At 58.7% G+C, this 25437-nt stretch overlaps 1 protein-coding gene across 5 annotated transcripts; it reads right to left on the minus strand.

The window, feature by feature from the left end:
- Positions 1–1874: 1874 nt before the first annotated feature.
- RAPGEF3 (Rap guanine nucleotide exchange factor 3) lies at positions 1875–23871 on the minus strand. 5 transcript variants are annotated; one of them, XM_029205430.1, is made up of 28 exons: positions 23581–23850; positions 22903–23115; positions 16857–16910; positions 16663–16769; positions 16334–16455; positions 16013–16181; positions 15317–15401; positions 14931–14991; positions 14744–14820; positions 14401–14547; positions 13738–13850; positions 13359–13447; positions 12976–13054; positions 12620–12770; positions 12459–12541; positions 11619–11658; positions 9020–9101; positions 8583–8729; positions 6594–6691; positions 6019–6144; positions 5751–5932; positions 5411–5501; positions 5221–5271; positions 4201–4288; positions 3788–3852; positions 3312–3366; positions 3141–3212; positions 1875–2294 (listed from the first exon to the last, which is right to left on the minus strand). In XM_029205430.1, the coding sequence occupies exons 1-28, from the start codon at positions 23584–23586 to the stop codon at positions 2176–2178; spliced, it is 2772 nt and encodes a 923-aa protein (XP_029061263.1). In that variant the 5' UTR covers positions 23587–23850; the 3' UTR covers positions 1875–2175. The 5 variants fall into 5 exon arrangements, with proteins under 5 accessions (XP_029061263.1, XP_029061262.1, XP_029061260.1 ...); XM_029205429.1 differs by having other exon boundaries at positions 1880–2294; positions 11601–11658; positions 23581–23871; XM_029205427.1 differs by lacking the exon at positions 23581–23850 and adding an exon at positions 23276–23479 and having other exon boundaries at positions 1880–2294; positions 11601–11658.
- Positions 23872–25437: the final 1566 nt, after the last annotated feature.

The raw sequence follows: 25437 nt of genomic DNA on the forward strand, positions 1-25437 counted from the left end.
ACCGTGACCTGGAGCCTCTCCCTCCGCAGTGGTCCAGCCCATCACTGGGGCCTTCGGCTCCCGGTCTATGTCCCCTGCCTGCCCTGGGCACTGTTCCTGGCAAGGCCTCTCCCTACAGGCTCAAAAGGTGCCTGGCCCCAGAGACTAAGGCAGCTAGAGGTGGCCAGGCGGTCAAGGTGGAAGGGAGATTCCTGCACCTCCAAAGCTCCTTGGGGACACGGGTGTGACCACAGGGAAGAAAAAGAGAAATGCTGATGGAAGACACCAGCCCCACCACGCTCAGCTCCCACTGTTCATCACAGGCCTGGTCTCACCCTGGGTCCGAAAGGATGGAGAAGGGCGCCTGGCTGGCCGGTCTGGCCTTTGCTGAAACGTTGACAGACAATGGGTTTAGGAGAGAAGAAAGGCCCTGGGAGTCCTGACTCACCGGGCCTGCACCTCATGTCATGACTGCTCAGCTCTGGAAGCTTCCGTGCCTCAGGGTCCTCCATCTCTACCCATGGGCAAGGGCACACTGGCTTGGTTACCTTGCCGTCTGCTCCACCCCAGGCTGTTCCTGAGGGAGTGGGCTCCCCACTTCCTCTGAGGTGATGTTGCCCCAGCAGGCAGAGGACACAGGACAGCCGTCAGCTGTCACCTCAGCTGCAGAGGCAGAGCTGCAGTTTACTTGTTTGCCACTAAGCGCTGACCTGAGATCATCGTATCACACCCATCTTACAGATGGAGAAACGGAGGCGGAGAACTGTTCATTGACTTGCTCAGATGCACATAGAAACCCGAGGCATAATCCCAGTTGGGCTGTCTCCTGCCAAGGGCTCTGGCCCTTTCTGGAAGCAGTGCGTGTCCATGACCACAGGGATGAGAGGTTTGGCAGTGTGGGGGCGGGGGGAGGTGAGGGTGTGTCCAGCCTGAGCCCCGGCAGCTGTACCAGCTGCCTCCTCCTCCCAGGTATGGGCCCACTCTCTCCACATGCCCCAGGACCCTGCTGCTCAGAACCTACTCCGGGTCATCCCCAAGGGCGAGAGGCCCCTCTCGGGGTCAGACAGCGCACCTCCCCTGGCCAGGCTCAGAGCCACAGGGAGCAGAGAGGAGGGCAGCCCCACCTGGGGCTTCCTCACGTGAGTTCCCGGGGCAGGAGGGTCCTCACTGCCCGTCACGGCAGCTGGCAGGGGAGAGGGGACTCCAAGCTGACAAGACTTGGTGGGGCCACTCTCCTCACTGGCAGGAAATCTGACTCCTGGATGCCCTCAGGCCTCAGCAAGGGATGGGCTTCCCTCAGAAGCCTCCGCCTCAGCCTCTCCATCACTGCCGCCTCGCCTCGCCTGCCTCCCGGAGCGCCGCCCAGCGGGGCTGCAAGCAGAAGGGCAGGAAGTGGAGTGGGGAGGGGAGAGGAGGGAGGAGCGACCTCTCAGACCACTGTGGACAGCTGAGGGCCACTCCGGCCAGCCCCGTGCAGGGCTCCAGGCTCCTCCCGCTCTGGTGACCAAGGGGCTGAGGTCCAGCTGCAGTCAGCCTTGGAGCCCTGCAGGGTCCCAGAGACCATCCCGGGCAGGGGGCAGGGCTCGGCCTTCCCTGCCACACCCCCCGGGGCTGGCCAGAGAACACAGCCTCTCTGTCCGCTTAGGGTAACAATAAGTCTCCTCAGGGACCACCACTCCCAGACAAACAGCCCGGACCACACCCAGCTGTTTATCGCACAGGCCGTGGAAAGAAAAGCAGCACGGCCCCCACCCTTCCCTGCCTCCCCACCTCCCCGGGCAGCGGGCCTGCCCCTGCCACCCACATGCCACACACATGCAGACACTTGGTCCACTGCGGAAACACACCCCAGGGGCCCGGCGATGGCCGGACAACAAAGCCGAGAGGCATGGAATCTGGACAAGACCTGGTGCGGAGAGCTCTCTATTGAACACACAGAGGGAGCGCTCTGCTCTCCCACCCACTCTGGGGCTTCTCTGTCCCCCATTCCTTGGCCTTGGGCCCCGGCTCATGCCATTCCGAGGTCCTCCTTGGCCACCAGTCATCAAGGCGACGGCTGCCTCCATGCCGCCCACTCCAGGGCCTCAAGTTCAGTCTGCGGAGAGCCCCTGCCCGGCGCGGCCAGCCCATGGGCCTCCTGGCCCGGCTCGCCCTGGCTCTCCCAGCGGCCAGTGCCTGCTCCAGCCCGGCCCCTCCTCACGGCTCCAGCTCCCGGGAGAGGCGGGACAGTTCCCGCTGGTTGTCGATGACCTTCAGCTGCTGGACGTAAGCCCAGGTGCTGGCTGGACTCCGGGTGCTCAGGGACTGCTCCGAGCCTAAGTGGGGGGAGGGGGGGAGGGGTGGTCGGTGGGGGGGGCACCGCGCACTTTGTAGAGCCCACCCCTCCTCCTCCAAGGAGCAAATCGGCCTCCCTGCCCTCCGCCACCGAGCCTGCCACTTCCCACGGCCGATCTAGAAGACACCCCGCCCCCCTGCTGGAGCAGAATAGCATGGTGGTCAGGAGCACAGACTGGAGAAAACAGGCCCCCCAAATTGCATACAGTTTAATACCCCTTTTACTAAGCTCAAAAACAACTAAAACTAAAGAATATTTTGTTGTCATATATATACGAGGTATTTAAAAGATGTATATGTATGTGCGTGTGCATATATATTTTACCATACATATATATAATAAATCTATTTTCCACAACAAGAAAATGAGTAACTCAAAATTCAGGAGAGTGGCTCCCCTGGGCGGGAGGGGCACGAGGACAGGAGAGAGGGACACCACTAGGGAGATGGAAGCTATTGTCAATGTCCTCATGTTTGGCTTGGGTCCAGAGGTGCCCATCGTATTATCAGAATCTACATACATACATTAAAATAATGAGGACGGTGTGGTATGAACTGTGGATTACAATGAATCCCATTTCATGCAACTGAAGGCCAATTAAAAGAACGCAGATCTGGAGTAAGAGTACCTGGGTCCCAGCTCTATCTAACCCTGTGGCTTCCACAGGCTTCTTCAAGGCTCCAGCCTGTTCGCACATCTTCAAGTTAGGATAACATTCTACCTGGCTCACAGAGGCGTTGTGAAGCGTCATCAGCATCACGTACGCACGTGCCTGTAAATGCCAGCCATGGCCAACTCGTCAACGCCCACCCCTGCCCGCACTTACACGTGGAAATCCTGGCCGCCTGGCTGTCCTCGTGCAGGTGGGAGACTCGGCTTCTAAGCGGTGACAGAGGCACTGGCGGGTGAGAGGGGGGAGTCAGCGAGACAGGACCAAGCCAGTGCCTTGAAGGGGACATCGGTCAGGGGCACCTACCCGGGGAACCCGCCCTCTCACCGTTGCTGTGGCTTCTGCAGTGGTGCAGCATCCTCGCAGCTCTGGCCATCATTCTCTGCGGGCCAAGCAAGGACATGAGACCCGGTGTGAGGAACGGGACCCTGGTGTGGCCTGGGGCACAGCTGGAGTGCTCGTAGAAACTAGTGGCTGTAGGAGATGGGGTCCTGTCTGCTGTGCCCCAGCTCACCCAGAGACCCAGCGGGGACCAGGCTTTGGGAAGAACAGAGGTCAGGGAGGGCTTAGACGGGAGGGGGCTCCGGTTGAAGAGAGAGAGAGTTGAGGCTGTCACCCCAGTGGAGACCAGACCCTCAGGAGGGCATGCAATGGAGTAATGGCTATTTTAAAGGAAGAATTCATGTTTATATTGTTGAGAACAACTTTAGACCATCTCCCAGCCCATCCCCGACCCCTTGCAAGGCCATCGTCATAGCCTGCAACCCATTCCAGTGTCAGGCACCCACTCTCCTCGGACTCACCATCTTCTCAAAGTTGATGAGATTCTCTACCAGCGTGTGATTTCCCTCATGGATGAAGGTCATGTCTGCAAAGAGATGGGCTTTGCTCATAGGTCCCCAAATTCCTTCCCCTTCCAGCAGCCAAGGAAAGGTGAGGGGTCAATAACAGGGAGGCTCGGGCCTGTCGTTCCCCCACATGGCCCTCTTCCTCCCCAACTAACCTCCTGGAGCGATTTCCTTGTATCTCTTAGGCCTCCTATCATTGGCCATCTAATGTCTGCATGTCTTAACTCTGCTTCTACCCTGTGAACTCCTAGTTCATCTTTGTGTCCCCCAGGGCATCAGCGCACTGGAATCACTCAGAGGGTCGGATGGACACACAGGGGCAGGAATGGATGGGATGGAGACAGGGAGGTGGATACTGGCCCTCTTACCTTTGAGAAGAAGGGGCATGAACGGGATGAGGGGAGGGGAGAGCTTGGTGAGGGCCAGACGGTACACACGGTGGTTCCATGAGGGGTCCTGAGAGGGAAGAAGCCACAGTGAGAGAGGGAAGGTCCCATACACCATGACCCACCACGTGCCACAGCGCAACCAAATGCCCACCGTCCCAAGGAGAGGCTGTGCACCCATCCCCTTGGAGCTCAGCTTCCTCTCGGCCCCAGGTCTCACCAAGGCAGGCTCTGCGGAGGCGGGAGGGGGCCTGGAGCTGTGACTGCCAGTCTGCGTGATGTGGCTTCCTGGCCTCTGATTAAACCCCAAGGACACGTCGTGGCCATTATCACAGGGGCCCTGAGGTTTCATGGAAAACTCTCTCTTTTCTGTCCCTATCTCTCCCTCTCTCTCTAGTGGGCAGATTCCTTTGAACCTCTTGAGCCCCAGGAGAAGTTTTTCCTCAAGCGTCTTAGAACCCTGCTGATGAAGGTACCCTGCACTAGCTCTGCCCTGAACACTGTCAGACCTTTCAAGCCGGCACCCCTAACAGCTCCTGGCAGTGGAGGGCTCAGCTCCTGAGTTCTTTCCTCATCTTTTGGCCTGGGCTGGCACATGGGCTCCTTGAATCTCCGGAGGGGCCACTGACAGGCCCCAGAACACCATGGGAGCTGAGGTCAGGACCTGCCTCCTGAGCCCTGAGGCAGGTCAGCTGGAATCCGGCATCCCCCAGCGGTCCCCTGGCACCTCAGACCCCAGGGCCAGACACTGCCCTCATGCAGGACCCCATAGCCACGGCAAATGCCAGGGACCCAGCACACATACTGAGGGATATAGCACACTGTCCAATCATGCTCAACACCTGTTCCTCAGCCAGCACCCCAAACTCACAGGCCAAAGGGAAGCAGGCCCTGACCCAGGGTAGACAAGGGGACCCAGAAGTAGACAAGGACTGGCAGAGAGGCTGCAAGGCAGCCAAGAATCTGGGTCTCTGGAGGGAGGAACCGGGGCCCAGCACTCACCAGCAGCCTCTCGAGGGCCGAGTAGAGCTTCCGGACTTTGTGGGGCAGCCTCTGTGAAGGAGAGGCAGGCGGGGCTGTCACTGCTCTGGGGTGGGAGCCCCATCCCCAGAAAGGACCCCCAGAACGGGCAGGGGCCTGGCTCAGGACCGAGGTGGGGAGGCCGCGGTCCGCCCCGGCAGATGGCGCTCACCTCCCAGGTCTGGGCCAGGCGGCTGATGGCCGAGTTGCCAAGGCCAAACATGATGGCAAAGAAGGAATTGAGGTTCTTTTGCTCCTTGAGGCTGCGAACAGGAGACCCAGAGACCCTCAGCCACGTGCAAAGCCCCGCACCCATACAGCAGCCGGCCTGGGGTCCAGCGCCGCCCCTGCGGGCACTGGGGCCGGACGGGGTGGGGAGGCGGAGGCTCCAGGGGACCCAGGGAAGCAGGGGGCTGGTAGATTTGGCAACACCCTGCCCATGGATCGGGCATCTAAGTAAAGGCAGCCTCAGGACTCCGCCCACCCAGCGCACCCAGCCCATGGGCGCTCACTGGGCGGCCAGCTTGATGAACTTCCTGAGCAGCTGGGCCCGCAGGCCGGGCACAGGACAGAGACACAGCTCTGTGGCCACCCAGTACTGCAGCTCATTGAAGCGGCGCATGAAGCGCTCCAGGTTGGCGGTGGTGACGTCCCGCAGGGGCTGGGGGCCCAGCACGTAGTGGATCAGCTCCACCTGGGCGGGGACAGCATGACAGGTCAGCGCGTGGCAGGTGGGGAGCCCACATCGCCGGCCCCCTCCCCTCTGCTCTGCCCCTGCACCTGGTGGATGCTGTTGAAGAGGCTCCAGTCGTGGTCCGTCAGCTGGCCCGCCAGGTCCTTGGTGCTCACCAGGTCCAGCCCCTCTGCAGAGCCCACGGTGGGCCCCAGCTGCTCGGGGTGTGGGGTCTGCAGGTGGGAGAGTGCTCAGGGGGGCTGCCTGGGGAATCCGGGGGAAAGGCGCAGGGTGGGAGGAGCCTCTGTGCCCAGGGTCGGAGGAATGTCAGGGAGGGCAGGGGCTGGAGGGGCATCAGATGGAGGGGCTTCCCAAGGAGGCATGTCCCAGACAGCTCCCCGACGCTGGGACCCCTCCCTGTAGGGTGCCTGTTCTCTGGGGAACCCCTGATGAGGCAGGTCTCCCTCTTCCCCCTTGAGAGCTCCCAACCAGTTCTCCCCTCCCACATCCTGGGGACTTTCCCCATTGGCTGAGGCCAACTCCTTCCTCTTCCTCCTTAAGGCCCAGCAGCAGTCAGAGCCAGCCTTCCCCGTCTTCTCCACGTGACCCTCTCCTAGCACCCACTCCTACCACCCGCAAAACTCAGCTCCTCCCCAGGCCCTGGCGCCCTGCCTGTCCCTACCAGCTTGTGCACTTCCTGAGGGTTGACAACAAAGAGCCGCTCGTTGAGTCCCAGGGATGTGGCCACACCGTGGGCATCTGGCTGCAGGCCAACAGTGTCTGCAAAGAGAGCAGAGGCTGTGCTGGGTGGGGACAGAGAGGGAGGCCAGCGAGCAACCGGAGGCAGGGTGGAGGCCCCATTTAGGAGGCTGGAAGGTCTCTTCTCCCAGTAGCAGGGTTGGAGTCCTGGGCAGGTGTTCTAAATACACAGGTGCGCATGCCCACGCATCCACACACACAGGGTAGCACGGCCCAAGGACGATGAAAGGGGAGTCTTAGTGAGACAGGCTGACGCTAGGCAACACTGGAGTCTCAGTGAGCCTCGGCTTCCTCCTTTGTCGAACGGAGACACTAAGATTTTCCCTGACTACTCACAAGTCAAATGAAATCATTGATATAAATATAACTAGTGGCTATAAATATACGATACATATACAGGCCCTTTGAAAACTGGGAAAGGCCCTGCAGAAATCTTTGTGCGGATTTTCATCAGCTCTTGTGGACTGAGACTGTGTTTTTAGTCATGTTTGAGTCCCCAGTCCCTGGACCATCAGCTTCCAAAGTAAGGTACACAAGACCATCCACGTGTCCAGGAAAAAACCTTAGCTCTTTCACTTTATTGGTTTTTCTCACCTGTTTTGCACTTCTATTTTGTGTGTTGTGTTATGATCATGTAACATTAGGGTAGGAATATATGTATGTGACTTACAAGGAAATATACACATATTATGGAGTTTGTAATAAAATATTGAGGCACGTAGGGTCTCAATAAACACTGGCTTAGGACAACTGCAACTTGCCAGGTAGCCACCAGAGGGCAGTGCTTCCCAGAGCAGCGCATAGGCACAGGTGACCTCATCCTCTCTTCCCACTTCCCGAAGGAAGGAGGCTTTGCCAGTCTCCCTGCCATTCCTTGCCATTATTCTCAGCTGCCTACCCTGGGCTCCAGCTGTCAGACCTGGGCTGTGTCCTTCATGGACAACAGTGGTTTTTAATGTCCCAAGTTCTCCAAAGGCAGGTCTTAATAATCCTCATGTTGCCGTATTCCGAGCACCAACTTTATGCTGGGTCCCATGCTAACAGCTTTAAACACAGTAGCTTATTTAATAGCCACAGCAGTCCTATGTGATAGGTACAGTTACAGTGCTCATTCGACAGACGAGGAAACCGAAGCTCACAGAGGTTAAACGACTCGCCCAGGATCCCACAGCTAGTAAGCAGTGGGTCTGGGATTCCAGCTCAGATCTGGGAGTCCACTGTCTAGGCTCTTAACCGTCAAGCTGCCCTATCTTACCTGCCATGGTACCTCTACCTCCTAACACACTGCTGGCCCACAGCTGACCCTCAAAGATGACTACAGACTAAATGAGCAACTACCCGAATTCAAAGGCTGTCGACGCTCTCACTGTGTGAACTTGGGAAAATCACTGAACCCCTTTGAGCTTAAGTTTCCTTGTCTGAAAATAGGATCAAAATACCTATCTCATAAGATTGCTATTAGGGTTAAATAAATATGTAAGCATGATAATGATGTAGCAGTAGCTACGTAATAACAGATAATAATGTAGTGCTGACTATGGGTCAGACAGCATTCTAAACACTTTTATAGATTAGCCCATTTATCCTCACAATGCCTCTATGAAGCAGGCACTCTTTTCATCCCCATTTTACACATGATGAAACAGAGCCCAGAGAGATTAAGCATCCTGCCCAGGGACAGAGAGAAGGGAGCCAAAGGGCAGAAGTCAAATGTGGGCAACAGGCCCCAGAGTTCATGCTCTTCACCACATGCAAAGCACTTTGAAGAGATGTAAGAAACCTCCCAATAAATGCCAACCATCGCTAACATGATAAAGATAATAAAGATGATGATAATCTTAATTCGGGGGATGGGCACGGCTCTGAGGGGGTCCCCTCCCTTGGGGCCACCCTACCCAGAGACACAACTCACCGCCCGCAGAGTTCACCTTCACCAGCACCTGCCCCTTAGTCCAGCCGTCCTCCTGGGCCAGCGCCGCCATCACCTCTCTCACTGAGGCCGTCACAGGCAGCTGCAGGGTCAGCACCGAGTGGTCCGGCCGGCAGATGTCATAGGGGACTGGAGAGGAAGGCTGGCTGAGCTGTGTGTGTGTGGGGGGCGCTGCTTGGTCTCCCCACCCCAGGAGGGAGAGGGTAGCGACTGCAGCGGAGGGAGGGTCCCGAGCAGGGGGGGCAAGGGCGCTACGGAGTAGCTTGGGTGGGTGGGAGGCCCTGAGCCAAGGAGAGGGGGAGCCTGGAACACAGACCCCGAGGAGCGTGGCATGCCATCCTCGGCCAGGCGCCCCAAGGTCAAGGGTGATGACAGTAGTGTTCGAGCTATGAACTGGCTGGCTTGGACAGACCACCAACCTTTGTCCCCGACTCGGATGGCACAGTTGCTGCTGGGGAGAGGTTCATCCTGGCTGGGGAGCCAAACAGGCATGTTCCGGGCCTGAGAGGGAGAGAAAGTAAGGCCGGGAGGACACAGGAGAGCATGCAGGGACGGGGAGGGGCCTCTGTCACCAGGAGCATGGCACCCGCGGGGCACGCACACACCACCCTGGGGCTCTGCTTGGCCCATGAATCTGGGCCAGGTAAGGCGCTGGGGACTGAGGCTCCTGGAGGAGACAGAGCAAAGTCTGTGCCCCTCTACGTGTGTGTTACCCCCTCTACCAGATGGGTCTAGAATTGCTCTAATACGAACACACCTCAGCTGTTGATCTCGGTTTTTTCCTCCTTCAGCTACCATTTGCTACTTGCTACATGCCAGGCTAAGTACAGGCATCTTTTAAGTATCTAAATAGTCACAAAAGCCCTTTGACAAAATATTATTATCCTCATTTTATAGATGAGATCAGTGAGGCTCAGAGAGGTTAAGTAACATACCCAAAGAAACACAGCTGCTAAGTGGCCCAGCTGGAATCCTAACCCGCCACCTGTGCCCCCCCCCACACCCCGCTCTTGTCCACCAGCACTCAACTGTGTCAGCTGCCCCGTCACCCCACAGCCCTTCCTCCATGGCCCCACCACAGTGGGCTGCTGGGGAGCCCCCGCTGGCCAGAGGCCTCCCTCACACAGCTCCTCTGCACACCGACCACTCTTTCTAACTCTTGTACTGACTCTCTACCTGCTCTGAAGGTGGCAGATCAGCTTCAGACCTTGGTTCACGGCTCTTCCCTGGATTTCCAGATCTCTGCGCTCCCCTCCGAGCTCCCCCCAGCCTCACGCACCCTCCCACTCCACCCCACCCCCGCAGATGGAAGACTCTTAAAACCATACCACTGAGCACTGGATTTTCTTCCAGGCCCTGGTCTCAAATGCCTCCTGGATCCTCCCGCGTCTGTGCTCCACCACCCCAAACTCAACACACCCCTCGGATCCCTCATCCCACCTGCCAGGCTACTCTTCGGCCATTCCCCTGGGCTCACGGCTCCTGCTGCCCAGCCCCCGCGTCCCCACGGCATGTCATCTAGTCCTGGGATCTCCGTGTGCCCCCCTCCCCAGCCCAGGCCAACCTCAGGGTCCACCAGCCCGTGTGTTGCCTCACTCTTTATCTACTAAAACGGCCCAACTATTCTCCACCAGCCTCACCTCTCGGGTGCCTCCCTCTCTACCACTGCCATCTGCCTGACCAGAGCCAGATTAAGCTTCCGATCACGGCTTCCACCGTCACTGTCTGCTGGATAAAGCGCAGGCTCCTCAGCTGACCCATGCAATACACAAATCTCATCTTGTCAATCCTCGGCTCAGACACCTTCAATGGCTCACACTGCTCTGGTGACAAAGGCCAGGCCCCTTACCGTGGCCCACGGTGGGGGGGGGTGGGCACCTGCTCTGGCCCCTGCCCACCTCCCCCCTCTCCTCCAGGCCCAGCGGTCGCTTCTCCCTGACCCTGACCCGGAGTCAGCCCTCCCCTTCCCGTCTCCAGAGACCCCTTATACAGCATGTCTTCGCCCTTATACAGCATGAGATTGCCCTGCAGCCCCGTCCCTCGCTTCACTGCAAGCCCCTCGAGGCCAGGGTGGCTCCCCCAGCCCCCTACGGCACCCTCGGCACCTAACGCAGTGGCCGCCGGCCATTCCCTGAGTGGCAACCACAGGCTGGGGAGACAGAGGTCAAGGCCCTTCATCACGCGGGCATTCTAGTGGGACATGACAGACACCAACAGACAATAAGCAAGTACACAAACAAAGAAAACAATTGCACTGGGATAATGCTTTGAGGAAAACCATAGAGGACACCTTGGAGGGGAGCCGGTGGGAGAGGGGCCAGCAGGTAAGGGCAGGAGACTGAGGAGGGGCTGAGCTTCACCTTTAGCCGAAAAGGAGCCTGCGAGGAGGAGGGGGGAGCAGGATGAGGTGGGAGAAGCAGCTGGGCGCTGCAGGCCCAGGTGAGGCATCTAGGTGTTATTCCCAATGCATGAGCCCCCAGCCAGCCCCAACTTAACTGCCCAGCCCCTTCCGCCCCATCCCTCAAATCTCGCGCCCATCACGGCTCTTCCTCCTGCTTCCCCCCGCCCCCGCCGCCCGCTGCTGGAAATGGCACTGGGATATCGGCCTGCCTTCCTCTGGGCTCCCTGCACTGGCCCCCAGGAACCCCTGGGCTTCCGAGGCTACCCCCAGGCACCACCCCTCACCTCCCAGGTGGGAACTGCTAACTGGCTCTAACTGTGAGCACGAATCACCTCCCAGATGGAATAAAAGCCCCCTGGCTTGGGGGGGAGGCGGGGGAAGCAGTGACCTTAGACCTCTGTGTCTCCCTGCAGGGCCTGGCCCCAGCGCCACATGCAGCCTGAGCTCCATGAACACCTATCCCAGACCCAAGGATGTGCCTGGGGCCGACAGGGGACGGGGGGCTGCCCACGCAGAGCCCCTTAGGTAGGGGCTGAAGGAGGGGCCCGGCGGTCCCTGGAGGAGTGGGGACAGCTGGGGCCCCGCAGAGGCGAGAGGACCTCATTCGGGGCAGACACCTTCATCTGTGGAGATGCGTTCCCACAGCCATTTTCCAACCTGTGGAGCAAGAGAGGAGCGAGGTGAGACCGGCGGGCAGGGCCCACTGCGGGCGGGATGACATGGGGTCAGGAGCAGAGAGGATGACACGGGCTCTGGATTCTACCCGCCCTCACCAGAGGCTCAGAGGTTTGCAGATTTGGTGAGGATCAAAGATTTGGTGAGACAGGCAAGACTTGAAATCCAGCCCCTGGATCCTGGGATTTTCCCAGGCCAGCAAGGGAGGGAAAGAGAGCTCAAGGGAGAAAGGGACGCGGTGTCAGGGCAGGCAGCCTACACAGGAGCTCTCCCTGGACCTCAGCCGCCCCCATGGGATGCCTGGGAGGGCGGGAAGGTCTCGGAGGGCGAGGTAAATGCTAGGAAATTGACCGGGCTGGCCGGCAGGAGCTGGCACCAAGGGTGCTTGGCAATAATTAGGAGGCAGTGAGCACAGCAGGTGTGCTGGGGCTAGAAGGATGGCCCACGAATGACTGTGGCTGCATGAGCATACGGAGGAGCACGTGATGGGAGGGTGAGTAGCAAGGGGACCGGTAAGAACACTAACAAGTCTAGACAAGTGAGCACAGCACACCCTGAGCTGCACTCTTCAGGTGCAGTGAGGGGTAGGTATTCTCCCAGTTTTACAGACAAGAGCTGAAGCCCTAGGGGGTGGGGGGGTGAGGGTAATGGGCTCAGGGCAGCATAGCTACAGTGGTGCAGCCTGGATTTAAGCCACGTGTTTGGCCCCAGAGGCAGTGCTCTCCATCCCCGCTGTGCCGCCCGTCCCCCAGGTGACGAGTTAACTTGAGCCAAAGCATCACCTGTGGTGTCGCCGCCTCTCTGGCCACTGCTCCCGCAGCAGGTTGCTAAGCCGGGCATCCCTGCTCACCAGGTCTGACAGTTTCTGGGAGGAGCCAAGGTTCACTGAGACTCCACGTCCACCCCGGGCAGCCCGGTCCAGCCCTGCCTCACCCCCAGGTACCTGGAGGAAGCTGGTGGCCACAGGGTCGGTGTGGAGCATGGGGCCGTACAGGGCCACCCATTGGCTGACCAGCCGCAGGATCTGTTGTCTCTTGTTGCAGACGTAGGTGCTGCACTCCTGCTCGCTGCCTCCCACGGGCTCCGCGTGGAAAGTGGGCACCAGTCAAGGGAACCACGACATCTAACCAGACCAGCCACCACACCTTGGGCAAGGGAGGGGCAGGAGGCCCAGAGCCCATGCACAAGCTGGGCCTGGCATGATGCTGGCACTTTGGAGGGTTCGGCACATCCATGATACGAGGGATTCCTTCTCCCCACTCCACACACCATCCTAATCCCCTGGGGCTGGAAGGATATTGGTGCAGGAGGGCAGCGCAAAGCTGGGCAGTGGGCATGAAAACACTGTGGGTCAGGAGGAAGTCGCTGAGGAATGTCTCTGTAGGGCAGGGACAGGGGACAGGTGGGGGCTTCAGCGGTCAAGTCTACTGAGCACAAGTATATGCACAGCTGGAGCATCCCTTTCCCCAATCCCACCACGGGCAAGGGACCGGCGATGCCCAATCCCTGTCACCGCGCTTCCCACCCAAACCAAGAACACAGGAATGCAAACTTCCCGTCAACTGACCAAATGGACCAAACTAGCACCCGATGAGGTCAGACGGCAGGGTGCCTGGCCCTCTCCCATGCTGTGCTGACCACCCAATGAGTCAGAGAGCAGTCAGGGTGTCTCCTGCCCCTACCTGTTGGGTCATGAGCACTGGAATCAGGCCGCATGGCCTCCAACAGAAGTTCTAGGATCTTCTCCGGGGTGCCAGACATCACTATATACCTAGCAGAAGCAGCCAGTCCATAGCACTTATACCACCACTCCCCTTCCCACAGCCGGGCAGACATCAATAATCAATCATATCACTCATTCCTATTTGCCAGCCCTCTCTCACCTTGGGGTGGAGGGGGGACCAACTCAGGGGATGCCTCTTAGTCCCTGGAAGCCTCTCCACCCCCAGGTGGCCAGAGGGCAGGGGTATGACACGGGGAAGGGAGTAAAGCCTGGGAAATGGAAGGAGAGGAGGTGGGCAAGAGAGGTGGTATGGAAAGGGAGCATGGTGGGTGTGTTACCGGTTCCTGCCTGGGGTTGGGGGACGAGAAGGGCCAGTGCCCTGAGAGGTTCTCTCCAACACCAACACCACTTTGCCATGTTCTTCTAGCCTCATGGTCTTTGCTTCCACATCCTGGAGAACAAGCCAACACCCAGTGCTCAACATACACCATGACTCCTTTCCCCACCCTACAGCTTCTCCCTCTCCCTCCCCCATTCCAAACGCTGAACCCCACAAAGCTCCCACAGGGACCCTCAGCCCTTCTCCCACTCCATTCAGTGCCCATGACCTTGGTTTTAACCCCCACTCCTATCCCTGCCCATCACCCAGCCTGAGCCCTTCCTCCGCCCCATCCCTCCCAGGGCTCCCTCCGTGGATCCCACGCTCCATTATGCTGCATCCCCTTGCACCCTAGACCCCCACCCCTCTGTAACCCCAGCCCCCTGGTCTCCCACCCGAGCCAGGGTCCCCAGGGCTCGCTGACCCTCCTCAGCATGCTCTGCACCTCCTCACACACACAGGGCTGGGCTGCCACCTGCAGCCATCGCCCCGAGCTTCTCCACCCTCGACCTCTCCTTGACCCTTAAAGGCTCTCTCTGGTCTTTACTCTTTGCCCCACACCACTTCTCCAGAGACATGTCCCTGCCACGTCCCCTGCCCTCCCCACTCCCAGCAATGGCACCTTGATGATACGGTTGAAGTCCTGCTTGTCCACGCGAAGAAAATGGCAGTTGTCCTCTCGCAGGATGATGGTGGCTGCCCGGGGTGCGTCGTTCACCAGAGCCAGCTGTCCGAAGTCGTCTCCCTCGTGCACTGTGGTCACCAGGCCCTGCAGCCAGGCCTGAGTCACAGCCCAGCCCCGCCGCCCAGCCCTCGCCGGGACAGACCCATGGTGGACAGAGCCACCAAGGCAGGAGGAGACCCGGGAGATCGGCAGCCTTGGGTCTATTAAAGGCACTGCCCATGAGGTCAAGGACCAGAGAGCAGTTACACCCCAGGGGGCTGGGCAGGGAGGGAAGACTCACCTTGCCGTGGGTCACCACATTGACAGATCCCTTCCAGATGATGTACCAAGAGGTGCCCTTGTCCCCCTGGCTGAACACTGAGAGAAGCACAGATCAGACATGCCCCCAGGGACCCATCACTTCTTCCCTGTGGCCTCCGCCCATGTCCAGGTACCTGGTGCCCAGCTTCCCATCCCGTCTGACTTACACACGGTCCCTGCCTTGCTGTGTGGTTCAAAGAGCAGAACTGCCGCTAATTCCCGCTTCACCTGGGGGTGGGGAGAGGAGGGTCAATGAGGTGAGTTCAGGGGAAGAGGGAGCATGTGAGGCGGTTAGGTCCAAAGCCACAAGTGCTCAGGGGACAGAGATGTAGTTAGGTCAGGTGACCTGGGATTCAGCGGGAGACAAAGCAAGGGGAAGAAATGGGCAAAGAGAGGCAGAAGGGCTTTCAGATAAGCATGCCGGGGGCAAGAAATTAGACTGAGGTTTCCCAGCCATAGGCAGAAGGGGAGGGGAATGTCTTCTGGCCCAGCAGCGCTCACAGGGAAGGGAGGCTTGGGGGTGGGGAGGGCAGGGCTGGGTCGGGGGACTGACCGAGTTGGAGAGGTGGGCCACGGCCTTGATGTGCAGCAGCTCCTCAAAGATGAGGTCCAGCTCCTCGTCTGTGCGCTGACCGGGGCTGCCGGCACAGGAAGGCGGGGAAGAAGTGATGAGCTGTGGGCCCAAGGCCAAGAGCGGGAAGCCACCACGTCCACCCAGCTTGGGCCTGGGCCAGCCGGTGCCCCGGCAGTGGCTGTTTATCAATAGTGGGCCAGCCTTTACCGGGAGCACACTGTGTGCCAGACACTGGGCCATGCGCTTTACGCGCATTACCTCATTCCACCCTCACGACAACCCCATGACGTGGGTATTGTTATCCTTTGACAGAAGAGGAAGCCGGCATGGAGAGGCCCAAGGTCACCGAGCTAGTAGCCAGTGGAACTGGAATTTGAACGCAGACCCGCCGGCGGAGTCCAAAGCCCTCCGTCTCTCTGCATCGCAGAGTGGGCAGCGTCTTCGGAGGCCACGTGTCCCACAGCCTCAGTTACAGAGGGAGGACCATGTTCAGAGGGGGAAGGAGGGCTCGAGATCACACAGCAAGTCCATGGCGGAATGCAGACCAGAGCTCAGGCCTCTGGTCCAGCCAGGGTCCCTTCCCTCCACAAAAAGTAAGGCACCACCCCCTCAGAGGGGAAACCGAAACTACCGAGTCTGAGAGCAGGGCCGCGAGATGCAAGGCGCCCGACTTACGGCTTTCGAAGCGCCACCGTGAGCAGGGCGTCAGGCCCCCGCTGGGAGAGCAGGGCCAGAGCCTCAACGAACTCCTCCTCCAGCTCGTGGAGGCCTGCAGGCTCCGGCTCCGGCCCGGGGAAACGGTAGAATTGGGTATCTCGATCCTGGAAGGCCCAGTCGTGTTTCACTGGGGGGCAGAGGCCCAGGCGTGGGGGAGGAGAGGAAATTGAGGCCACGTGGGTATGAGGCCCCCTGCTGCAATGCCCACCAGCAATGCCCACCAGTGCCTGCTCCCCAGGACTGCCCAGCCCCGGGCACCCACCCAGGGCTAGGGCTCACCATGACAGAGGGCACCTTCATCCAGCAGCACCTGGCAGATTCCCACGGCTTGGCTCCGGGAATGGACCCCCAGCCCCAGGGCCAAGATCCCATCCACCAGTTCCCGGCCAGAGCAGCATTGCCTGGGAGGTGAAGGGGCCAGGGAAGAAGAAGGAGTCTCAAATGGCAGGACGGGAGAGGCGAGAGGGAAGAACACTCCATCTGAAAGGCACCTTGGTCTAGAAGCAGGGCTGGGACCAGGTGCCTGGACAGAGTGAGAGGGAAAGAAAACAGGGGGTGGGGAGGGTTTGGAGGGGGTGGGCAAGGAGGTAGCCAAGGCCACGACTCACCGGTGGAGTCGGAGGTGGTACTTTCGGTCTCGGATGAGGTTGGGGCAGGTGGCCAGGAGGTGCCGATGCAGCTGCCTCCCAGCCCTCAGCACCCGCTCCGTGGAGGCCTAGCGGCGGGGAGAGGCACAGCTGGCTCAGGCCCTGAAGCCCTCGCTGTGCTGCCGCCTCCCAGCTCCACCCCTCGTGGCTTGTACCTGCTCGAGGCTCACGCTGAAATCCAGGGACTCCTCGCTGTTGGCGAGTGGCGTCTGAGGGCAGTGGGAGGGTTTGAGTGTTAGTGCCAGGCCTTTAAACCCAGCTGTCAGATGCCCACCCCTGTCAGTCCCAGCCCCTGCCCAGTCCCCGACTCCAGGCGTCCACTTAGCTACTCTTTCAACAAATACTCACTGAGCACCCCCCATATGCCAGGCGTCCGCCTCATGCCCGCCCTGCTGCCCTATCCCCAGACCCTTGTCTTGCTTCCTGACTCCAGCGGTGCATCCCCACAGATGAGATTCCAGTTCTGCTTACTCAGGGCCCAGGTGTGCCCAGGCTCCCAGGTAAACTGCACCGTGTAGGGAAGGGGCACAGTGGAGCTGCGGGGAGCATGACGACATGAGATAAGAAGGCCAGGGAGAGGCCAGAAAGTGAGCAGCTCGGGAGGCCTGGAGTCCCAGGGCCTGCTGCCAAGCCAGGGTCAGTCCCCAGTCACAGGGCCGTGGGCGAAACTCCTGCCCTCTGTGGGCCTCGGTGCAGACTGGTAGTTAAAAATACAAACCCTGGAGCCGACTCCTGGATTCAAATCCCTGCTCCTCTGTTTACTAGCAGTGTGACTCTGAATATATGATTTAACCTCTCCCTGCCTATAAATCTATAAAACATTCCTAACAACAATTCAGGCTTTAGGAAGGATTATGTGAGTTAATAGAGATCACATGTTTAAAGCACTGCCTGACATATACATGTAGTTGTATATACATGTTAGTTATTATTACTGATCTGTGAAGCTGGAAAGCCCCTTTCCTCTCCAAGATGCTGTCGCTGCTAGCTCATAAATAACCCTGTAACAGTGAGTCAGTCTTGGTAGCACACAGGACAGCTCTGGAAGACGGGGTTTACGTACAAATCATTGGTGAACGAGGTTTCCCTGCCCTTGGCATCAACTGGGCATCCAGGACTCCTGGGCCTGTGTGCCCTGGGATGTCGGCCATGAAAGCCTCTCATGCCCCTCTTTTCCTGCCACCTGAGAACTGGAATTTGTGGACATCTCTGGACAGGATGCCCTACCCTCTATGAGCCATCCCAAAGGCAGGCACTTGAAGTTTACAAAGTATGTCTACCTCCGTGATTTCATCTGATCTCATATAGAATAGGATCAGATGGGAAGTAGGCAGAGCAGGTATTGTCTATCCCCCCTGACTTAGGAAGAAACAAAAGTCTAGAGGTGAAGTGCCCTTGTAACTCAGACACAGCTGTACAGCCACGGATAAACTCAAGTTCCTACCAGAAGTGCTCACAGTCTTGGTCCCACTCCACCCACCACACCTGCCTGTTTCCTCTCCCGTCCCACTTCTCTCTGCTGCTTTCCCATCCGCACACAGGGCCTGAAGAAGACCTGGCTGGGGAGCTAGGGTACGACCAGGCCTGGGGCCACAGTCCCCTCCCCTGGTCCCAGCATCCTCCCACCGTGTGCCAGGCAGAGGCCTGAGGTCTGGCGCGCGTAGGTGCCTGGCCCAATGCCGGGCGGAAGTCGCTAGGTGTCCCATAGGCATCCCTGACCCGGTCATGGGACCCATCCTGGTGCCAGACATAGCCCTGGAGACTTAGTGACAGGAAACGAGGTGGAGGAAGGGCAGGAGTTCTACCCAGCCAGCCCCCTGTGTTGGAACAAACAGTACCGAGTGCTAATGACTTGTTGTTGTAGCTGTCAGAGTGCCCAGGTGGCCCCAGTCCCTGCCCCAAGTCCCTTCGGTGCCCACGACCCAGGCTCCCGCGCACACACACTCCCTTCCTGGTATTATTGTGACCCCGGAGGGCACATCAGGAGGGGAGGTGCCTGGTCATGTGGCCAGGCTGGTCAAGATTCAGATCTCAGATCCTCAGGCCTTGCTTAAAGCACTTCCTGTCCTGCCCCAGGGGATGTGCACGGAGGCTGGAGGCTCGGAAGCTGGGGGCTCTGGCCCATCAGAGCTGAGGAAGGCATCCTTCTCATTTTGCGAGGAAAGCAGGAGCCCAGAGGGATGAAGCAACTTGCCCAGAGTCACACAACCGCTTAGAAATTTAAGATCCCACTGCATAACCCTACCAACGCTGACCCTGAAGTAGGTGTTTGTCTCCTATTTCACAGCTAGAGAAAAGGAGGCTCAGAGGTTACATAACCTGCCCTGTGAGCCGGTAAACAGGAGCACCAGGATTCACGCTGTGCCTCTCTGACTCCAAAGCCCATGTCCTTAGCCGCCAAGCCCTACCATATCCCATGGTGCCTCCGCGGCCCCGTGCTTCCCCCACCGTGTGCCATGAAAGCAGAGATGATAGAGGTGAATGCTGCCCTCGGGAATGTTCCACGGGCAAGGAAGTTTGGAAAATACTGGGTTAGACAAAGTTCCATAGCCCCTCTGGACCACTGCCATGTTCCCGGTGCACCAGGACTTCCCAGCATCGGGGTGGAGGTGCTATTCCAGAGCAGCAGGCAGGTGTGTGGGCTCCGGAGCCAGGCACCTGGGTTCAAATCTTGGTTCCCCATTACCAGCTGATTGTGTGACCTTGGGCTGCTTATAAATCTCTCTGTGCTTCAGCTTTCTGTAACATGGGGTTGATGACAACAGTACCTATCCCACAGGGTAATTCTGAGGATCAGATGAGTTGATAACATGAAGTATTCGAAGCCGTGCCTGCTCTGTAGTAACTACTTAGTCAGTGTTAAGTACCTTGATGTAACATTATTATTTCATGCTGGGCACCTGTCATCTGGACACAGTGCAAGAAATGTTGTACTTCCGCTGACCCTGTCCCTGATCTGATAACCCTGAGTGCCAGCTTAGAGGGTTCTCAGCTGGAAAGCAGTGGCTGGTATGGCAGGGGTGAAGGCCCTCGCCCACCGCCTCCTCTCACGTCTGGACAGGAAGGACTCAGGGTGGAAGAGGAGGTCCCAGCTAGCTTCCCTGGCACCAGCACCATGGCCTGCTCCACCCCCGTCACTGAGGGTCAGAGTCGCACTGGAGGGGCAGGCACAGAGCCAGAAAGCCATGTTGGGACCCGTCAGACCAGTTCCGTTAGGCCACAGCTAGGGTCTCAGGCCAGGGCTGTGTATGATGGGACTGGGAAAGGATGCATGAGTGGGGGTGATGTTTTGGGGTGTCGGTGTCACCACCCGCAGCAATAGAAAGTCCACTACGAGCTTGAACTCTGCAGCCAGATCGCCTAGGACCGAAACCCAGCTTTGTCCCTTAGCAGCTGTGTAACCCTAGGCCTGTCACTTAGCCTCTCTGTGCTTCTGCTTTCGCATCTATAAAATGAGATGATGGCATTAGTAGCTATCTCACAGGGCTGTTGTGAGATTACCTGATATGACAAAGTAAAGCTCATAATAGCTCCTGGGATATAAATACTACACAACGATTAGCTACTACCATGATTTGGACAGGTTGGATGAAAGCACGTTTTCTGAGTTAGAGAATAGAGCCACGTCTCCCAAATAAGTCACTCAAAGAGAAGCATCCCAGGCTTCTCTGAGCTGGTAGGACCCACCAAAGGTCATCCTGATCTCGCCCCTGCCTCTAGACAGATTGGTCCCTCTGTAGGCTCCCGGACATCAGACAAGATCTCATCTCCCCGTCATGTTTTCCAAAGGAGACGTCCTTCCATCCCATTCCAGCATCAGCTTTGCCATGGTTGGTAAGTCCTTTCTGCATCTAACCTCAGGCCCTCCTGCTGTAACCTGCTTTTATTTTCTCTTGTCCTGGTCTAGTAGGAACAGAAAGTGCTCTCTTCAGACCTCAGGAGGTTGATGGGTTTCCCCCTTGATTTTCTAAGAGGGGGGCATGGCCTGAATAACTCCCAGCACTGCCCTCCTGGGACTCCGGGCCCCACCTCCTTTCAACATCCACCCTTCACCCTGTGTGTGCACGCTCCCTGCCGGGTACTTGTTCCCTCATGTGAGCCCCTCCTCAGCCAAAGGCATCATCCAGAGAAGAGAGGTATAGCTCACAGGTACCCAGAGTCTCTTAAACACAGACGCCGTATGCTAACACATATATATGGAATCTAAGAAAAAAAAAAAAAAAAAAAGGTCATGAAGAACCTAGGGGTAAGATGGGGATAAAGCCATAGGCCTACTAGAGCGTGGACTTGAGGATATGGGGAGGGGGAAGGGTAAGCTGTGACAAAGTGAGAGAGTGGCATGGACATATACACACTACCAAACGTAAAATAGATAGCTACTGGGAAGCAGCCGCACAGCACAGGGAGATCAGCTCGGTGCTTTGTGACCACCTAGAGGGGTGGGATAGGGAGGGTGGGAGGGAGGGAGACGCAAGGGGGAAGAGATATGGGAACATATGTATATGTATAGCTGATTCACTTTGTTATAAAGCAGAAACTAACACACCATTGTAAAGCAATGATACTCCAATAAAGATGTTAAAAAAAACAAAACAAAACACAGACGCAACGGGCTGAAACCACCTCTGCCCCCCCCACTCCCCAGAGATGGTCCTCAGGAGAGGATGTGCCCTGTCTCTAGCCCTGAAAATCTAAGTTCCCTCTAATCACCAACACCCACACATACCTGGCAGGGGAGGGGCTTTGTTTCTGTGCCTCTGACCCCATTTTTTACTCCACTAACCCTCACCCTCACTCTTCCAGCCTCCCCATGCATACCAGCCCTTCAATTCTGGGGGACTGGGGGAGCCAGGAGACAGCCTGGCGGCCTCCTCCACCCCCTCCCAGACTTTGGGTCCCAGGGGATCCTCCAGTGACCTCATTGTCCTGGCACCTGACCTTCCCCCCACTCCCCACCTTGCCTCTGCAAGCTGGGAAGGGGACAGGAAATGCACAAGTAATTATAGCCTGAGAGGGAAAGAGGGAGGGAGGGTTCCAGCCCACTGGCTCCAAGCAGTAGCTCCTGCCAGTGACCTGGGGGGTGAGGGGGGCAGACAGCGAAGCCCAGAGGGAACCCAGCTCCCCTGCCCCCTCCAGAGCGTCATCTGGAACAGGACCCAGGCCCATGAGGCCCCTTGTCAGGAAGACCCAGGGAGGGAGGGGTTGGGGGAGAGCTGGGGACTGACACCTAGATTCTCCTCCCGATTCCCATTGCAAGGAGAACCCCATCACCTTGGTGCGCTTCAGTTTTCTCAACCCAGCTTCATATTTTGGTAAATATAAATGGTGGTTGGGTGAGGTAGGAGGAAGGAGGCAGAAAGTGGTGGTCATTCTACTCAAAGGGATTTGCTGATAAGAGAGGAGCTATCCCAAGCCCTGCTTTCTCTCCGCCCCTTTGCCCAAGCACTCTCCCCGCACTCACCTCCACCCAGGCTGGGCACAGGTAATAGACACACCGAATCTCAGGTGAAGAACCTATTAAGTCTGGGTGGCTGGGGAGAGCTTCTCTGCTGATTTGGATCCTGCAACCTTTATCCTGCCCCCCCAGCCCCCTCACATCCTTCCCCCACACCCTTTCTCTCTGCTTCATTCTTGCAGCTCCAGAGAGATTCTTCACCGGCAAAGGGAGCTCCATTCATCTCAGAGCCTCCAAACTTCTCAGAATTCTCCCCTGAGCCCCTCAAAGCCAGATGCCAAGCAATGTTCACATGACCACCTCACCCCGAGATCCAAAAGCAGACTCGATGCAGTTCAGCCCTCACTAAAGGAGAATGTTGTCGCGGTGATGTTTAAAGAACAGTAACCAAGCTTACCTCACCCCCCCCAACTTGACCTGGTCCCCAGCATTTCATACGTGCCTCCCACCACCACCTGGAGAACACGCAAGCACCTAACTCAAGGCACACAGAGGCGACAACTAAATGACAAATCCCTTTACCCCTCCCCTCATGCCTGAATGGGGGGACTTGGGCACCACATGCGCAGGCAGTGCAGCTGTGTGAGCCACCCACACACTGCAGCCAAGCTGCCTGACCCGCTGTCCACCCCAGCTGTCCCCCTCATGCCCCCAGAGCAAGCTGGGCCACCAGGAGCATGCCCGTTCTTCCAATCAGGGCTCCCTCCAGCCCTGGTGCCTGGCCCGGGCAGGGGATGGGCACTCACCCAGCGAAGCCCCTGGATGCAGCTGGGGCGCTGGTGCTCGAGAAGCAGCTGGTAGGAGCAGCTTCGGGACCGATGCACCCTCCTCAGCACCATGTTGAGCAGCGTCCCCTCCGGCACCACGTCCGGGAGCCCTCCCACCGGCGCTGCTCCCAGAACTGAGCTGTCCTCCACAGCCAGGCCCACCTGCCAGCGGCTTTCACCTGGCCAGCTCACCTGTGACGGGAAGAGGAGGGCAGACAGCCATGAGGCCGGGCCTGGGGCAGCTGGACCAAGGCACAACTGCCCCAGGCAGAACCACTTCCTTAGAGTCCTCTGGACTGGTCAGGCGGAGGTGCTGCATCCCTGCCAGGAGCCGGGGGAGGGACAGGAAGACCTTCACTGGGGCCTGCCGGTCTGGCGCACTTAGGGGTCTCCAGCTGGCGCACCAGAGATCAGGTCCTTCTTCCCGGTCTTCCGGGGAATTCTGCCCCACTCCACCGCCCATGGCCCTGCAGGGATCTCCACCGACTCCCGGTATGAGACTACGGACTCTGGATGCCCCAGAAATGCAGCTTCAGCTCAAACCATTCGTTTCTCCACCTCCCTCACCCCTGACCAAGCCTCTCTCTCCCACCCCAACTCCCCGACCGTGCCAGCTTCCTCTCCGGCTCCTCCTCCCCCTAACCCCACCTTACCCACCTTCATATTCCTCCTCGGGCTCGCACAGCCGTGCAGCCTCTAGCAAAAGGCGGGGGCTGACGGGAGACCCCCCCGCCCCCCCTTCCCACCGCCAACAGCGAGCCCCTGCTGTAAGTCCCAGGCGAAGTGAGCAGGCCAATTCCTGGCTGGACCCGCTGCCAGGGCAGCCCGAGCCAGGCTGGGTTGAGAGGCTCCTCTTGGGTGGGGGGAAAGCTGGGGACTTGAGGGGCGGTGTTTCCCCACCCCCAGCGACAAGGAGCCCCGAGCCTCCCCTCCGTCCCAGACGAAAGAGCCAGCTGGCACCGGGCGCTGAAGCGAGGCTGCAGCTGGCACTGGTCCGGGCGGGAGCTGTCACACCCCCTGCGTGGCCCGCCCTCTTCCCTTCCCGGGAAGGACCGGGAGGGCGGGGAGGACGCGCCAGGCCTTACAGTAGGGAAGGGGGCGGGCACGGGCGAGGGGCGGAGTCTCGAGCCCTGGGTGAGCCGAGCCGGCGGGAGCCCGGGCCCCGAGAAACCCTGGCGGGCCGGAGCGCCCTTGGGTTGCGAGCTGGGGCCGCGGCGGCGGGGGTGTCGGGCTAGGGTCTGCGGGCCGCTACACCGGCCGCCACGTGGCCGGGAGGAGAAATGCAAACAAGGAAACCGGGGGAAGGGGGAAGGGGGTGAGTCATTGCGGCCCCACCCGGGAGGGAAATCCGGGCTGGGGCCGCTTCCCGGCCGGCCGGGGGCCTCCTGCCTCCTGTTTCGGTTCAGGGTCTCGAACAGGCCGGGGGAGGGATGGGGCCGTTTTCCCGCAGGGAATCCCGCTGCCGAGCCTCCCACTGCCGCGCTTCTATGCACACACCCCGTCCGCCCCCTTCTCCCCGCCCTACACACACACACACCCGCCGCGGGTGGGGACACTGAGGCTGGAGAGGAAGGACGGCGCTCGGGGACTGTGGGCGCTGGAGGTGGGGCTGAGATCCCAGAGGAGCTGGGCTAGAAGGCCACGCCCCCCGGCGGGTGAAGGTCGAGCTCGGGATTCCAGAGTCCTAGGCGGGCTCTGTGTGGAAAGCCATCGCCTCCCTGGGCCTCGGTTCCCACCGCCGCGCTGCTGGCCCAGCGCCCCCTCTTCGCTGCACTCCTGCTTCTGAGTCCGCGGAGAGAGAGTGGCTCCGGGACAGCAGCTCCCCCAGCGCCGGCGCCGTAACTGCTCAGGGCGTCACCGAGGGTTTTGGAAGGAGTCGCACGCCTCGCCCCCGGCTTTCTAGGACTCACCCCCTTTTTGCCCCACCTGTGTCCCTTTCCCTTTGCTGCTGAGCCTGCCTGGACAGAGGAAGACATATCTCTAACAATCCATGTCCCCTGCTGTTTCACCGCTGATTATTTTCTTGGAGGGGGGGTTAATTGTGATTAAAATGAATTTTAATGTGTCTTTGAAAATCCTTCCAGGAGTTTATCAGATTGTAAGTTCCATCCCCTCAAATTCAGATTCAGTCCTATTGGCATGAAGTGGAAAATCTATATTTTGAACAAATACCCCAATCTGCTGGGTTCCCACTTTGAGAAATGATAGTGGAGTTTTAAATGACCCCCTCAGGGAAGGAGGGAAGCCCGAAAATGAATCTGGCCCCCAGACCAAACCCATCCACTCAGGTTTGGGGAATTTGGAAGAAGGAAGAACAGCTTGAAGGGATAACAGCCTGGGGTCACAGGTGTCCATGGGGAAGAGAGTAGAGAGGGAGTGGGGCTGGGGGAGTGAGTTGAAATTTCAGGTCTCTGGTGCCAGTGACCTGGTCTAGAAGTCCTTGCAGGGGAGTTTCCAGAGACTGGCAGTCCGGTCAGAAAGGGGTCCCCCCTTTCCTATTCATCCTGCCCCTAC

The sequence above is a fragment of the Monodon monoceros genome, unplaced genomic scaffold, assembly GCF_005190385.1.
Source record: "Monodon monoceros isolate NGI ecotype Baffin Bay Population unplaced genomic scaffold, NGI_Narwhal_1 Super_Scaffold_6, whole genome shotgun sequence".
Lineage (NCBI taxonomy): Eukaryota > Metazoa > Chordata > Mammalia > Artiodactyla > Monodontidae > Monodon > Monodon monoceros.